Raw genomic sequence first — 18,301 nt, 5'->3', positions numbered from 1 at the left:
TCCACATTAAAAAGCGGGAGGTTTGTATGTTGCGCTGGAGCAAATATGTAGGTACTGTAACTGGGAATAGTTGTTATAATTGAAAAATGTAGTTAATTTGATTTGAAATGCATGACATTTTACTAGATTCAATTTATACCTGATACACTCCAGGCTCTAATGTTATACAGAAAATTCTATAATAAATACTGACAGTTATTCTTAATTCTACTATTGTTCATAAAGAGGGTGCAGACCAAACACTTGCTCTGCAATCTTGCACATAATTGAATGAAAATATTTAAAACAAATCATATAGATAGAGAAATAAGAAAATTAAACATAAACAACAAGGAAGAAATATGAATACATAAAAATCTTTAAAGCATGGCACTTTACCAAAGTATTATATCTTTCCTCCGCTTCTAAGTATAAAAAAGACAACTTTGCCAGAATGGCTTTCTTACAGTTTCCAAGTAAAAGATCTTATATATGACACTGGCCAGTAAAACACTTTCGCAACTGAGCTGAGAAAGAGCTTTGGCACTTTGAGAAACAAGCACTAACTCAACAGGCATGGGGACCAGAAAAAAATTTTATATATACAAATAAGGGTTGTTGAAGATGTCAAAGGAATCCCCCAGTAAAGCTTATTTAAAACTTTTAGGAATATCCAAATACATCTTGTACCAAATGTGGAAACATTTAACACAACAAATTTGACTGTGACAAGAATAAAATAATTCCAGGACTCATACTAAATGAACTTTCATTGTATCTAGCAAACTAAAAGATATACAGTATTATTATTATTATTATTATTATTATTATTATTATTATTATTATTATTATTATTAAATGCTAAGCTACAACCCTAGTTGGAAAAGCAGGATGCTATAAGCCCAGGGGGCCCCAACAGGGAAAATAGCCCAGTGAGGAAAGGAAACAAGGAAAAATAAAATATTTTAGAACAGTTAAAACATTGTAATAAATATTTCCTATATAAACTACAAAAACTTTAACAAAACAAGAAGAGGAGAAACTAGATAGATCAGTGTGCCCGAGTGTACCCTCAAGCAAGAGAACTCTAACCCAAGATAGTGGAAGACAATGGTACAGAGGCTATGGCACTACCCAAGACTAGAGAACAATGGTTTGATTTTGGAGTGTCCTTCTCCTAGAAGAGCTGCTTACCATAGCTTAAGTCTCTCTTCTACCCTTACCAAGAGGAAAGTATCCACTGAACAATTAAAGAGCAGTAGTTAAACCCCTTGGGAGAAGAAGAATTGTTTGGTAATCTCAGTGTTGTCAGGTGTATGAGGACAGAAGAGAATCTGTAAAGAATAGACCAGACTATTCGGTGTCTGTGTAGGCAAAGGGAAAGAACCGTAACCAGAGAGAAAGATCCAATGTAGTACTGTCTGGCCAGTCAAAGGACCCCACAACTCTCTAGTGGTAGTATCTCAACGGGCGGCTTGTGCCCTGGCCAACCTACTACCTACTGGTTACAACAATAACCATTTAAGGTGGCACAGAAAATATTTTAAACACATTTACAAAACAGCTTTAATACTGTATCCAATACATCATTCTTTGGTACTAGATTTTGGAGACAGAGATAGCTTAAATTACTTGAACCTACAGCAGGCTGTTACTTACCTTTATACCAAACGCTTCACAATTACATCCTTTGCTAGGACACATGATTCTGTATTGAGCTTTTCCAGCAGATGAAAGGTACAAGGCCACAACACAAAAGAATCCCAAAACTATTAGCTGCATTATGTATGGTATGATGGGGAAGAATAAAGTTGACATTATGTCACCAACAGCCCTGTAATTAAAAGATTATTTTTTGAAATATGTAATACTGTACACAGGAAATAAAAAAACAAACTATTTTCACACCTTCAGAAAGAGTAAGTTGTGAATTTAAAGATTGAAATATTAATGGATGGACTATTAAAGTGATACAAGCATGTTAACTTGGCCCATTTTTTAAAGAAAATAACTAATTTCCATAGATATGATTTATTTACTAAACACAAATAACTCATGTTTTTGCCATGTATAAGCTACTCAACCAAAAGAGGCTAGAATCCCAAAGTTTTCATTGGTTGGCTGAAGAAAGGAGGAGGAGGAGCTAATATCGGTGAGGGAAAGAGCTATTTTAGGGAAATTTCCTAGGTGTGATATACGACTATGTGCTGTACTCGTTTGTAAGATATACAAGCGATTTCAACTTTTATATGGTTTATACTTTTAAAAGACGTACAGTATCCATTACGTAAAAGTGTATAGTACCGGACATGTTTTGACGTCAAGCAGACGTCATTGTAGTGACGGGGCTAAATTGCTTTATTCTTAAATTATGCTGTTTTAGCTTACTAATAATTTCATCTTAAAACTTTACATCTGCCACATATCACATCAAGACTGTACACAGTACTGTATATGTATAAATGCACAGAGTCGAGTTCTGAATGAACTCAAAAGGAGCTCATGTACAGTATCTAGTCTTAATTTCTATTTCCAATTGACGAGTGATGTTGTATGGGTGTGAACAGGGTAGGGGATTTAGGACTTTATTTTCGGTTAATTTCAGGACAGTGAAGAAATAGCTAAATGCATCTGTAAGGTAATAGCAATCTCACAGTCTTAAATATTCTTTAATTAGCTAATTTTGATTGGTTCCCATATTACTCCAGGATTAAATAAGGTGCCAGATTATTGATGGTGGGCTTGTATCTACATATTATAAAGTATTACTTCACCATGAATCGGAACAGTTTTAGCTGGATTTTGAAAGAATTATGAAAAGCCTTCAACACCAAGTTACTCATTTAGACTACCCATTAGCTTATTGCTATTCTATTCCAGAGTAAATTGCCTACAGAGGTACAGATATTTATTTTCAGAAATTTCAGACTAAATATTTTAGTTATTATTATTATTATTATTATTAGCTAAGCTACAACCTATGTTAGGAAAGCAAGATGCTATAAGCCCAAGGGCTCCAATAGGGAAAAATTGCCCAGTGAGGAAAGGAAATAAGGAAATAAATGAACGGAGAAAAAATTAACAATAAAATATTTTAAAAACAGTAACAGCATCAAAACAGATACAGTATGTTATAAATAAACTATAAAAAGAATTATGTCAGCCTGATCTAATCAGCACAGGACTTGCCAACCACCTTGAATTTCTTGATAGGATGCCAAAATAGTGGCAAATTCCAGTCTGATAGTGATAAATTTCAACAGGATCATGGTCGCTGAGAACATGAAGGGCTAGCTAAACCTATCAACTTAAAGGAGTACAGCTTTAGAGTTATATTTAGTCAATAGATTGGGTTTAGAGTTATATTTAGTCAATAGATTGGGTATACAGTACTAGAAACTAAAACGAAAGTAGAGTACAGTAAGGGCTCTTACTTGCTAGCCTGTCCAATGAGGGCAATAGCTATGTTGATCCTCTTCCGCAAAAATATGAGAACAAAGAAACACACCAAGAAGACCGTCAATGTGATGATGAACAAAACGAGCCACGTTGTTTCTAGTTCTCCGTACTTGCTAAACTCGGTGGTGAATTCAAATTCAGGCATGGTCATGTTTACAGCTCCATCCTTTCGCAAAGTTAGATACTTGTTCATGGTGTAATAACAACCTGCGAAATAAGATTTTGGTTTTTAAAAGTTAAAAAAAGAATCAACAATATTCAATGAATTCTGCGAATTAATCTACAGCAGAATTCTCATGAAAGACTCTCTAAAACTGTCAAATAATCATTAAAAACAAAGTTAAGGCTTATACAAGATTTATAAAGTACTGTACAGTAGAGAATGTGAACTTTCCAACTCGGTCCAATACAGTAGTATGGAAAAATAAAATAATATTCTTTTCTAGATGAAGCAAATTCAACCCAATCAAGGGAAAAAACTAGATTAGATTAAAATTAAGTATTGTATATTACTAAGGCCAAAGAGAAATTTGGTGAATGCATTCAGTAATATCAAAATATATTCTAAATTAATCAACAATACAGACTGAACAATGTGAGTGAGTTGCTCCTCCATTTAACTTTATAAAGAAATTGAAGTGACTATTTGACCAAACAGTACTGTATTTGTGACCAATAAGTGCCTATTCATACACAAACCTACTCTACATATAATTATATTAAATCAGGGGTTTTAATTGAAAATTGCCTAACTTGCTCTACAATTTCTTTTCATTATAAAATAAAAAAAATTTCAAATCACATGTTTGAAAAATATATTTAGTTTCACAAACTGTTCTCGAGATATTGATCAGGTTATCATAAATTACAATCAATCATAATGGTCCAAAAGGTCTCCTGCCTCAATATGAGATGACAACAGCCAGCAGCCAAGGAGATAAAAAATGCATCTGCTACATTGACACTAAATGTACCACAGGTATGATCTGCACCCAAGATTAGGTCAAGTCATAATGGATTAACTCAAGTACTCCTGCCATACAATTTAGCAAAGGTTAAGAGAGACTGGTGTTAACATGAGAAGATCTTCTATGGCCAAGAAGGTATGTAGCTTAGGCAGGGTTACAGAGAATTAGGTTGGGATGTAGCTTAACCCTTTTACCCCTAGGCTATTTGGAAATTTCCAACACTTAACCCCCAAGGGTTATTTTTTTTCAAGAACATTTTGCAGTAAATTTGTTCAAAATTGCTCTAACAGCCTTAATTTTCGTCATAGAGAGGTCAGGTTGGTCTCATTCTCTTGGAAAATGCCTGAAGTTTTTCAAAAAAAATTATCAAAAATATGCAAAAAAAATTTAAATAGCAGTTTTTTGCAAGGACGTACCGGTACGTCCATGGGGGTAAAGGATGAGTTTTGCGAAACGTACCAGTACGTCCTTTGGGGGTAAAAGGGTTAAGAACCATCATACCCTATTATCTCTAACTTTATCTTAGTTTCTCTCTTTTCATTTCTTTGTGATTGTACAAAAACAGTGACAGATTGGTGATTCTTACTACATATGTGTCATGTGAATAGCAAGTTCTGAAGGAATGAATATATATGTAAATATCAAGGGAATTGAATCACAAATCAATAAATGAAGTGGTAACTCACCAAAGCCAGAAAGCCCAACAAATGCCACCAGAGAGAACCAAATCATAACTGCTGATATGAACCTTAGTAGGAATATCCATAAGAAGGACACTACCATTGCCACAACAAATCCTGCCAAGATGATCCACCATGTAGTTTTAATATCTTGGAAAACTCCCTCCGCTACCTGTTTCAAAATAGTGAGTTAGTAACGAGTCCCCTAAAACAGTTCAACATATGAAATAAAAATATTACCAAATCCATATAAAGACAATATTTTCAAAGGTGATATTTCAAGAACAATTATTTACATACCTTAGTTTTTCCTTAATGAGAGTCAAATATGTCTGATGCTTTAGAATACGTAACAAATTTGAAACATTCTAAATAGAAAAACAATATAGCAAAGCATATCAACATAGTAAAGACTTGATTTTGTTTCGTAAAAAAATCATTAACTGCGACCCTACAATCACATCTGATGAAAATATCACAGATTTTAAAATTAAGTTTTATTTTTTTCAAATTATACAAACCTGAGCCCCAAAACAGGAAATCGATTCAAGTGCAGCTGGAACTTGACAGTTAAAACTTACAACGAGGTGTCTGCAGTAGCCGATAATTACTGGCAGCTGATGGGCATGCCATGTCCCTTGCCAGTACAAGGAACATTCACTTTAATTACATCTGTGACTTTCAGGGGAGATGAAAACATGAAATTGAGTTAGAAAAAATAAAAATTACTTTTAAAATTTCTGATTCATTTTAACTCAAATACAATTCTTCATCCTCATGTTGGATGAAGTAGCCTATTTCCAAACTGGCAGGCTAAAATCCCGGGATAGCCGATCACAAACCTGATAAGGTGCAGGCAATAACATCCTAGACACCTGGTGAACCTGGGTCGAGGGAAAGGTCAGGTCCTCGGACCAGGACTGTTGCAAAAGAAAGTATCTTTGATGGGTTTGCCTGTAAATATCCATCTTCCACTTTGTCTGAAAACCTTAAATCAATCAATCAATCTTCCCCTTTGTTATGAGGATGGTGGAATGAAATCTATTTCACAGAAAAAGAAAGCTGCTAGCTAAATGTGAGGCTTACCTGCATCTCTGTCCATTCTGCTATATAGGATTCCAACAACTATACCCAAAGGGGAAGAAAAAGAAGAAAAGGGCCAGACATGGCATTCTCACTCTTGCTTTAGAGTTGAAGTTGTAACCACTATCTTAGATGTGATAGTTTTGATCATGTAATGGATTAGAGTCACTACACCACTTGCTGAGCAGCAATCACAGGTGCAAATGAAAACAAGTCTAAAGACCTGTGATTGCATATGTAGAAATTAAGAATTTTTAAACAAATTTTAATATATGGCTCCTTAAGTGATGAAACTGTAATGGTTGAAAACCTGGAATAAAAGATACACAGATTTTGAGATCTCTCTACAAAATTAGGAACAAAATATAAAAAAGACCTGCCTCCAATGCTCAAAATAAGAGAACGAATACACGAGTGTGTAGTTCACCCACCCACTTCGTCCAAGCCAAGGCAAGCAAAAAAAAAAAACATTTTCAGGGTAAGGTCCCTATCTGAGGCTCATCTCAACAGTTCATAAGGAGCTCTCTTCAAAGACAGCAACACCTAGTTACACCCTGAGCTAAAGATCCAATTTTGCTGGGAAGATAGGTCTGCTCCCTGCTCCTAATAAATACAGATAATTCTCCCTTGGAGGAAATATCCACTCCTCTCAGTCTCAGTAAATGGATCAAGGCAGAACGATAAATTTTCACCATTAAGACAGAGGCACGTCTTTCCTTTCATAACTAAGCTAAAAAGTCTGCAACTAGTGGAAAAGAGCTTCGAGGAGAATTATTCCTTTGATGGCATCAACCAAAGAAAATTGCCCACTTTGCCTGATATATGTTAGAGGAAGATGTCTTGCTGTCTTGTGCATAAAGCCTCTCTCGTAAGAGGTGCTGGATAACTTCCACCCTTGAAGTGATAAGGATTTCTCAGAGTTGTGGAAACTCTGCCATGGGAGCAGCTCTCTCAGAATTTCCTCTAATATAAGCAGGTGGTCTGGTTACTATTTTGTTTGAGGGCATTTTGGAGATACTAGAGTCAACTTTAGGTTTTGGGATGAAAACACCTTGTTTATAATCCTTCAAAGTCAAAAGGGCAGAAAAACATGGATGTTACGGCCATCCCATGGATTCTGAAATCTGTCCTCGAGTATCGCTGCTAGGTCTGGCACTGGTGAGCAGTATACTGGTAGCTTTCTTTCTGTTGAGGTTTGTTGCAAACATGACTATTGTTGGGAAACCCTACAAAGTCAGGAGCTTTATTTCTGCTTGGGGATTTAAACACCATTCGGACCTATCTCTCTCACACTTGTGACTCAATTTGTCTGGTATGACATTCCTCTTGCCAGGAATGAACTGGGCTTGGAGGACTATAGCATGGTGAATTGCCTATTCGCACACTAACACAGCTATTTAACAGCTTTCCTTGTTGATATACTGTATGCTACTATGGTTGCATTGTCATTCATAAATGCAAGCAAGTGACCAACTAAAAGAGACTAGAAGAGAAGTGCTAGGTGAGGTACCTTCAATTCCAAGAACACTGGTTTAAGAGATTTTACTTTATCTGATCACTGTCCTGATGACAGATGGTCCACGAGATGGGTCCCCCCCCCACCTTCTCATTGATGCATCTGTAAAAAGGAAATATGGAGGGGGACACTAAGTGAGACTCCTGAAACAGATTCTCCTCATCTATCCACCAAGTTAGGTCAAGTTAAGTACAGTACTGTGATCAATCAGTACCAGGATCAGAGGAGAATCTGTGGTTTGCATCCAGTGTCATTTTAGAAAGCACTGCAGCGATCTTAGATGGAGATGACAGTGAGGAACAATTCTTTTAATGGTGTCAAGTGTGCCTGATGAAGAAAAGGATGAGCTACTTTCCTGAACTGGGTTAATATGTCTTGGAATGGATTAACTTCTCATTACCATATCTATGTCCATGCTCAAGTATTTCATTCTTTATTTGGAAGAAAGCCTGGACTTTGGATTTCTCACATATTTCAAATCACGACAAAACAAGATAGTAACTCTCCCCTGGTGATGATTAACTTGGGACTGTGCCTGCCAGTATTACCCAGTCGTCTACAGTGACTGTTCAGTGTACCGGCCAGAGGGAAGGAGGGATTCCCCGCCAACGTCCAGTAATTACTGGCTACTGCTGACACCTCAATATAAGTTTAAACTGCCAAGTTTCAGCCGAGGTTGAATCGACCTCCTATTTAAGGAATCAGGTTTGTATTCGAGTAGGAACAAATTAAGGATTCCATAACTCGAAAATTTTTTGACAAAATTTAAAAACACATGTATTTTTATGACCTTTCAAAAGTATATGCCATAACTAAACTGGACTAAAAATTGAGAAAATAACATTATGGTGCAGACACTAAGGAATTTAGAGCGCTACTGTATGCATTTACTGAGCTCATGTCAAATAAGATAAAAAGCCTAATTGGAAACATAAAAATCTGAATCAAATAATTTAAGCCTATTGTAGAGGGTATGCAAATAGTTGTACAGTAACTTAATGAATTCGGTTATGAGATGGTTAATTAATCTTTATAACCACTACACTTTCTGAATGTTCCTGTTAAACTTATCAGATCAATTAAACACTGTAACATTTGTCTCAATTATGATGTGAACTTTTTTTCCAGGTGAAATCAGCAATCTACTATGACAATAAATTCTTCCTCAGAACTAAAATACTGTAAATCACTGCCATGAACCGCATTTGATAGACATTCAAATGATCGGTTTGGGTGTCGGAATGATTTTTGAACATTATACATAGGTGTGGACTTGGATATAGTATTACAAATTTTATATGGAAGATGTTTCATCCCTTGATTAAACTTCTGTCATACTTCGTAAGCTCTTAATGAAGTCATATTAATTAATACCTCTAATAAAGATTATTAAAAAAAAGATCCATAATGTAGGTCCTACTTTGAATTGTTGCAATATTATATGGGTTCCAATCCTCACAATTTTCATTTCCTATTTTCTTAACTCGTCTGGCTTTTAAATCTAAAGCTTTGATGATAAAATTTTACTTTCTTTAAACTAGTCTGGCTTTTAAATCTAAAACTTTGATGATAAAATTAAACTTTTGTACCATTTAGCTGAAAATTCAAGGCTTGATATGCAAGTAATGGAATCCTTACAAATTATATAAATTAATAAATACGGTAACAATGGAAAAGATGTTCTGAATACATTTACATATTTTTACCCTCTGATGACCCTTGAACATTTATACATTACTGTATGTTCAAAAAACCTTTCAAACAGTCATTGACAAAATTAAGCCTTCAAAATGTGATATTTACCTCATCTTTTTTCACTTTTCAATTGTGAAAGTTTTGTCTTGAAAATACATTTCCACTAAAGCACAACAGTAATTAAACTGCTCTAACTACACATAGAGTAAGCAAATGTATGAGGTGCATAAATTACTGTGCAAAGCATACGAAAAAATGTTAATGACAGAGAGCGAATAAGTTTCCCAACAAGCAAAAATGAAAGTAAGCCAAGCACCAAAATATTCACTAAGAAACATTTTTCATGCTTGGATGCAAATCTACAAGAACAATACAGTATTAGAATACAAATAATACTATCTTAATATGATACATAAATAAGAACAAATTTTAAATAGAAGAGTAAATTAAACACAAAAATGCATTTGGGTGGCATATCCACATGTGGGAATGAACACAAAGCTCTGAAAATAGAAATTTACAAAAAAATTAAAGGAAAAGTGCTTTATATATACACACAAGTATATATATATATATATATATATATATATATATATATATATATATATATATATATATATATATATATATATATATATATATATATATATATATATATATATATATATATATTATATATATATATATATATATATATATATATATATATATATATATATATATATATATATATATATATATATATATATATATATATATATATATATATATATATATATATATATATATATATATATATATATATATATATATATATATATATATATATATATATATATATATATATATATATATATATATATATATATATATATATATATATATATATATATATATATATATATATATATATATATATATATATATATATATATATATATATATATATATATATATATATATATATATATATATATATATATATATATATATATATATATATATATATATATATATATATATATATATATATATATATATATATATATATATATATATATATATATATATATATATATATATATATATATATATATATATATATATATATATATATATATATATATATATATATATATATATATATATATATATATATATATATATATATATATATATATATATATATATATATATATATATATATATATATATATATATATATATATATATATATATATATATATATATATATATATATATATATATATATATATATATATATATATATATATATATATATATATATATATATATATATATATATATATATATATATATATATATATATATATATATATATATATATATATATATATATATATATATATATATATATATATATATATATATATATATATATATATATATATATATATATATATATATATATATATATATATATATATATATATATATATATATATATATATATATATATATATATATATATATATATATATATATATATATATATATATATATATATATATATATATATATATATATATATATATATATATATATATATATATATATATATATATATATATATATATATATATATATATATATTATATATATATATATATATATATATATATATATATATATATATATATATATATATATATATATATATATATATATATATATATATATATATATATATATATATATATATATATATATATATATATATATATATATATATATATATATATATATATATATATATATATATATATATATATATATATATATATATATATATATATATATATATATATATATCATGTGTATATACATGTATACATTTGAAACTGAAAGAAGGTTTAAGGAAAAGCATTCGTCTTGAAAATTGTCACCACTCCAAGTGGAATTCATATAACATAAACATTGAAAAAAATAATTTTTTAGGTAATAAAAATATCCAAGTTATGACACACAACCACCAAAACAATCAGTCAAGTCACTGCAGCCACCAAACATTTCTTAATTACCTCTGAGGCCTGATAGAATTTTGCAAGGTATTTTGAAGCATCTGCAAGTACCTTCCCTGTTACAGTTTCATTAGCAACATTCAGAATTGTTGCTCCATCCATTGTAATATTTCCACCAGGGACTTTAGGAATGCAACGTCCTGCCACTACAATAAAAATCACTCTTTAGAAATCTTCTCAGTACCAGCCATGCAGCATATCCAGTACATAAAATATTTTTTTGACTTAAAATACTTTAATTAAAAATGTATACAACTTCAAATACAGTAAGGTGATTGTTTATTCATATAATGTACAGAATGGGACATTGGGCAGGAGCTTCCCATGGGAATTGTGGTTTGTTCCTACACTAATTCAAACCCTTCACTCTCTACTGTGGTCATGTTTTCGGTGTAGCTGGAACCTAGACAAACTTATACACAAGGTGTCTATAATCCTACACTATAGTACATTTCTTTTAGTGAGGAAGATTTGCACCGACTCGCAGCGGTGCCCTTTAAGCTCGGAAAAGTTTCCTGATCGCTGATTGGTTAGAATTATCTTGTCCAACCAACCAGCTATCAGGAAACTTTTCCGAGCTAAAAGGGCACCGCTGCGAGTCGGTGCAAATATGCCTCGCTAAAAGAAATGGACTATTAGGGGAGAGTAGTGGGTATATACCGGCCATGACACTCACACTCTTACCCAGTGGATACCATTATTTTTCATTGTTGGCAGGACTTCTTGGGGGACAGGTTATGATGGGAAATGTATGAGTAAAAATCTCACGGTTTGTATAATTAGGAAAATACAATATACTTATACAAACCATTCGGTCTTTACTATGGAGACTCGCCCTTAGGTGGATGGAAGTCCTATCCCAACTGGCTGAGAAACTTGACCCTGGTATAACCCTTGAGATTGTTAGTGCATGAGAGAGGCACCTTGACACTTTGTGAACTTTCAAAGTAAAGGGATGTAATCCACTGGGCAAGTGTTTAAGTGGGGTGGTCAGTCTATTCTCCGCTAACCCCACCGACAAGCGGAGGGTCGTTGACACCTCACATTAAAGCTTATGGCTAGATTCCAGCTATGTTGATATCATATATCTATAGTAAAGTGGGTAGGGTTTATTCTCGTGTAAGAACAAACCACATTTCTCATGGGAAGCTCCTGTCCAATGTCATGTACAGTATATGAATACGCAATAACTTTATTGTATTTGAAATTAAATACAATCCCAATATATATTACATAAATGGTAATGTGTCTAACAGCATATAAATAAACTTTTAGTTTTCATTATATAGAGTACCACAGTAGATTTAGAAATCAATGCTGTATACAGAAAACCATCACTAAACAAACCAGATGCAATCTGAGAGCTCATTTAGAAGCAGAAAAGTTTGCTTGTCCAACTTTCTTAGGGTTTTGACAACTTCCAAACCAACAGCAACTCTCAACCATTTCCTACTTTCCATCAGCTGATCCTGCTACTAGCTAACTATAGTCTATTTTTTATAGCGGTGCATATTTGCACTTGACTCACAGGGGTGCCCTTTTAGCTCGGAAAGGTTCCTGATACCTGATTGGTCGGAAGTATTTTTGTCCGAACACCTTCATTGTTCTCGAATGATTACCAAGTAATGTGAATCGAAACTTATTTATTAACCTATATTTCTCCATCATATATATGTTTTGTCAATAAACAATGTGAAAGAATAAATATGTTATAAAGAATCGTCTTGGTAAGTCTAAATTTAATAACACAATCCGCCGAAGTCAACGACAGCAGCTTGTTTTCGGATGCACGCTTTGTAATTTTGTAATTTTTCACATATTTTAACACAAATTGGATTAGATTACACTCAGCATAAGTTAAACATGTTATTATAAACTTTCTTTGAATACCAGAACTTACCAAAAATATGGAATTAATAAAACCCGATATTTGTGAAAACTTATGGGGAGGTAAAAAAACAGCCTGTAGCGGCCTGGCGGGAAAACGATCCCTTCTGACTCGTAGACGCAGTTTTTTTTTTTCTTTCGTAATATAGTTCGGCCTATTCCTTTCAGTTTGAATAGTCTTACATTGTTTCTCTTCGTATTATTTTGCTTAGTATTTTCCCACATTCCTGTTCCTCACCGAATATCTATCTATTTTCCCCGATATCCCTTCTTTCATATAGGCCTATGTGATATCCGCACTACGATTCCTTATGTTTTGCACCTTACATCAGTAAGTATGTAAATAATAATAACAACATAAATGTTATGCTGTGTAGCAAGTATAACCTATTCTGTAAACCTGATATTAAGAATAGTATTTTTTTATTCCCGCCTCTACACTATTTTAATGAGACTAGCACGCGCTTCCCTTCAAGCCATCACTTTCGACAGAGGATAAGAAATAAGGAATCGTAGTTCGGATATCCCATATATGAAAGAAGGGATATCGGGGAAAATAGATAGATATTCGGTGAGGAACAGGAATGTGGGAAAATACTAAGCAAAATAATACGAAGAGAAACAATGTAAGACTATTTAAACTGAAAGGAATAGGCCGAACTATATTACGAAAGAAAAAAAAAAACTGCGTCTACGAGTCAGAAGGGATCGTTTTCCCGCCAGGCCGCTACAGGCTGTTCTTTTACCTCCCCATAAGTTTTCACAAATATCGGGTTTTATTAATTCCATATTTTTGGTAAGTTCTGGTATTCAAAGAAAGTTTATAATAACATGTTTAACTTATGCTGAGTGTAATCTAATCCAATTTGTGTTAAAATATGTGAAAAATTACAAAATTACAAAGCGTGCATCCGAAAACAAGCTGCTGTCGTTGACTTCGGCGGATTGTGTTATTAAATTTAGACTTACCAAGACGATTCTTTATAACATATTTATTCTTTCACATTGTTTATTGACAAAACATATATATGATGGAGAAATATAGGTTAATAAATAAGTTTCGATTCACATTACTTGGTAATCATTCGAGAACAATGAAGGTGTTTGGACAAAAATACTTCCGACCAATCAGGTATCAGGAACCTTTCCGAGCTAAAAGGGCACCCCTGTGAGTCAAGTGCAAATATGCACCGCTATAAAAAATAGACTATAGGCTATGAATGTAACTAGAATTCCTACATTTAGATAACAATGGAATTAGTATTCTATAACCTATCTATTAATTCTTTCCACATTTTACCAATCAATAATTTCAAATTCATTTTTTACAAGTTTACAGTCAGCTAATCCTTCTATCACTAGCAAACTAAGCTATGAATGTAACAAGAATTCCTGCCTGTAGACACTAATTAAATTAGTAATCTATAATATTATTGATTTTTTCAAGTTTTCAGTCAGCTGACTGACACAACTCTAGAGAATGTGGACGTAAACAAAAGCTGTATCAAGAATTCCTCAAAGTTATTTGTTCTTAATACAGTAGGTCCTTGAGTTACGACAATCTCCCCTTGCAACGTTTTTTTGCATTAGCATATTCTCTCAGTATTTATGATTCAAAAATATATTTACAGTATGTTCCTATTTATTTCTTGGTGTTTCAGGAGTGTCGTCTCCCTTCCTCAGGCTGGAGTAGAGTAGTGGAAACGATGCTATCTATGTTATTAAATATGGCAATTCTATGTCATAACATTTTATGACATAGAATTGACATATTTAATGACGTAGATAGCATCTTTTCCACTACTCTACTCCAGCCTGAGGAAGGGAGACGACACTCCTACATTATGATCTTATCATGCTACACTAGTACAGGGGGCTGACTTCAGTGCTGTATTTAGGTCTGTTTCAACTTCAGTTGAAATTCACTGACACCATAGCATAGGATATCCATTGTAACCCGAGGACCACCTGTAAGATGCTTTTAAAACGTGACCAATTTATACTGCCTTCAATTTTACTTAATTTTAACTACTCAAAGATTTTTCTCGCAACGCTACACTTACTTGCTGCATACATGCGTATTACTGAAGTGTAGGCCAACAAGGTAACCTACTCAGTTTCTTTTAATTACGATATCGAACTAATACTGTTTACATTATCAATAAAGAATAAAACATTATCAATAAATAAAGAGAAAATTTATTACATATACTTTTTAGTGTGTAAAACTCTTTTAAAAAGTGAATAATTTGCCTTGAATTTTATCAAATGTAATGAATGATAAGAATTAGAAAAAAGTGGACAACGAGCTAATTGAAGAACTGTGCCAGAAAATACCGTCTATATCTTAATCAGGGAATTTTATAGACATTTCCTATCAAAGAGTCTACAATGACAATCAGTCACTAAAGACCAGACATTGGAATAATATTCAGATCATGGGAAAATAAAACTGGCTCAAGATAGACAAGTCTATAAAATCTTTGGAGAAATCACTCCTATGTCATTTTTATTTTATGAAGTTGAAAAGGTTAGTTAAAGTTTTAATTCAATGAACAATTACTGAAAATTTTGTGGCATTGCAAACTGTACAGTACAGTGATAAAATAAAATTACTACATAATTATGTGTATGGTTAGAAAAAGCTTAAATTTCTATCAAACATGAATCCTTTTGTTATACAGTTATCCGACTATCCTAAACAGCTAATAATAAACATAAACAAATGTCCCCATAGCTTGGTGAATTGGAAAATATATTGTCTCACAGAAATTCAAATGTTTAGAATTTCCAATAATGATTGCAATATTACAGTAAATGTATCCAAGCAACTGAAAACACAGCTACAATGATATTTTGCTGCTTTTAATTTGCATTTGTTCCATTAACTATCAAACGTGAAAGTGAAATAGAAAATCAGTAATTAGTCAAAGTAAAGACCAATGACTCATTTCCAAAAGCTGCCCTTAAATTCAACAGCTATAATGTAAGACAAAATTGAAGATACTAACAAATCTATTTAGAGAAGCTCCCAAAATGAAAACAAATAAATTAGCATTGCAAACAGCAACTTACGACAGAAAGCTTTAGCAAAGTTTGTAAAAACTTATACTGTACTTTAATACTAATACAGTTGCCAATACTTTACAAGAATTCAAAAATATGGAAATTACATTTTAATGTATAGAAATTTACTACAATAAAATACCAGTACCAGCTAAACTTTCCTGCCTCCTACAAGGTCCGCCATTTACTCGCCAAGACTCCAACTCTATGTTCATGGGCAGAGTTTAAAGGTTTAATGACCGCTCATGAATGGCAGAGGTAAGGGACAGTGACATTGCCCTATCAAGTAGGACAATGACCTAGAGACTGACCCTGTATACATATGATCAGCACCAAAGCCTGGACCAATGAGGGCCAGACAATGGCTGCTGATAAACTCAGCATATAAACCTATAGGCTCCCCAAATCCCCTATCCTTAGCTCACAAGAATGGTGAGGTTGCAGCGACTAAAGAAACTAACGAGTTTGAGCGGGACTCGAACCCCGGTCTGGCGTTTACCAGCCAAGGACGTTACAACATCGGCCACCACAACCCTTGTTAAGCTAGAACCACCAGTTACTCACCAAGAGGGGTAAGGTTTTAGGACATTGAAGAACACTATCTGACCAGTTTGGTTCCTCAAGCAACTCGGTAATTAGTCACCTGCTACTGATGCTTCTAAACAGCACAAAGTTAAATTTACACGACTACCAATCAGAATCTTGCGGCCAGTTTCATCCCAACATAGTGGAATGCTGTCTATCAGGTATGCCAGATACAGTTACTATTATTATTATTACTTGCTAAGCTACAACCCTAGTTGGAAAACAAGATGCTATATAAGGGCTCCAACGGGGATAATAGCTCAGTGAAGAAAGGAAATAAGGAAATAAACAAATTACAAGAGAAGTAATTAACAATCAAAATTAAATATTTTAAAACAGTAACAACATTAAAATAAATCTTCAAAAAAAAAAGAGGAAGAGGAATGTTGCTAAACCAACCTTCAGTGGTGTAAACTGCCATAACCATGAGAGCATGACATCAAAACGGCAGTATAGTGCAAACAGGCTGCGAAGTGGCACGGGAAATAAAGGGAATAGAAAATGGTACGGAATATATGGGGGAAGGTCCCAGTCAGCAACAAAGTCTGCAGTAAACCACTGGGACACCAGAACAAACCAGCAAAATATTGCTGTCCTTCTGCCTAAGCTCAGGCTGTATAACAAAAACTGTACCATTTGTACCAGCCCTGACAGTCATTAGCCACTTGAAATGAGCAGTCTCTGAATAATAGGTATGCATTAAAGGTCTTAACTGGTGCTTTTTGAGTTCAATTAAAAAAAAAGTACAGTACTATTATTGATTTTCATATCTATTCTAATTTTATACCAAGAGAAAGTTTTTTCATGAACTGCAAACTTGCATTATGTGCCATACCTGAAAATGATAAATGAAAACCTATTGTACCTAAAAGCTATTAGGAAAGCATTTCAGATTATTGCCTACAAGAAGTTTTTATAACCAGTGATCAAAACTAACACAATAGAAAAAAAAATTAACATTTGGAAAAATGATATCCACCAATAAAAATTTCAATGCCAAAGCTTCAGATCTCGTAATTTCTATTATTTGTTTCCTCTTGTATGAAATACTGTCCTTCTGACATCAAATATATATATATATATATATATATATATATATAAAAAAAAAATGAAGACGGTAAAATTATAGTTTCAGACGGAACAACATTTTGAACAGAAAAAAAATAGTTTTTCCTGTAGTAAATAATGAGCTTTCACAGAATCTGACCTTCATGACAGCAAATAAACCGAAAATTCATTAGACCGTCTAAGAACGGGGATATCTTTTAGAAACCTAATGGTTTTCGCTCTACCGTGCGCTCGCTTCACTCAGAGAAAAAG

The 18,301-nt window shown here is 32.6% G+C and overlaps 1 protein-coding gene across 11 annotated transcripts in view; it reads right to left on the bottom strand.

The window, feature by feature from the left end:
* The window catches only part of Ctl2 (Choline transporter-like 2), a 127,953-nt gene that overhangs the window by 21,862 nt on the left and 87,790 nt on the right, over positions 1-18,301 (bottom strand). For 10 of the 11 annotated variants that reach the window (XM_068382888.1, XM_068382894.1, XM_068382891.1 and 7 more), the window contains 3 exons: positions 5,093-5,258; positions 3,414-3,645; positions 1,639-1,813 (listed from right to left, as the gene is read on the bottom strand). In XM_068382888.1, coding sequence (XP_068238989.1) covers positions 1,639-1,813; positions 3,414-3,645; positions 5,093-5,258 — 573 coding nt within the window. Of the gene's footprint in view, positions 1-1,638; positions 1,814-3,413; positions 3,646-5,092; positions 5,259-11,443; positions 11,590-18,301 lie in introns of all 11 variants that reach the window. The other variant, XM_068382889.1, reaches the window with a different exon arrangement.

This window comes from Palaemon carinicauda, chromosome 11 (assembly GCF_036898095.1).
Source record: "Palaemon carinicauda isolate YSFRI2023 chromosome 11, ASM3689809v2, whole genome shotgun sequence".
In the NCBI taxonomy this organism is placed as follows: domain Eukaryota; kingdom Metazoa; phylum Arthropoda; class Malacostraca; order Decapoda; family Palaemonidae; genus Palaemon; species Palaemon carinicauda.
The sequence above is the reverse complement of the archived record's forward strand: the minus strand, read 5'-3'. Positions and strand labels throughout refer to the sequence as shown.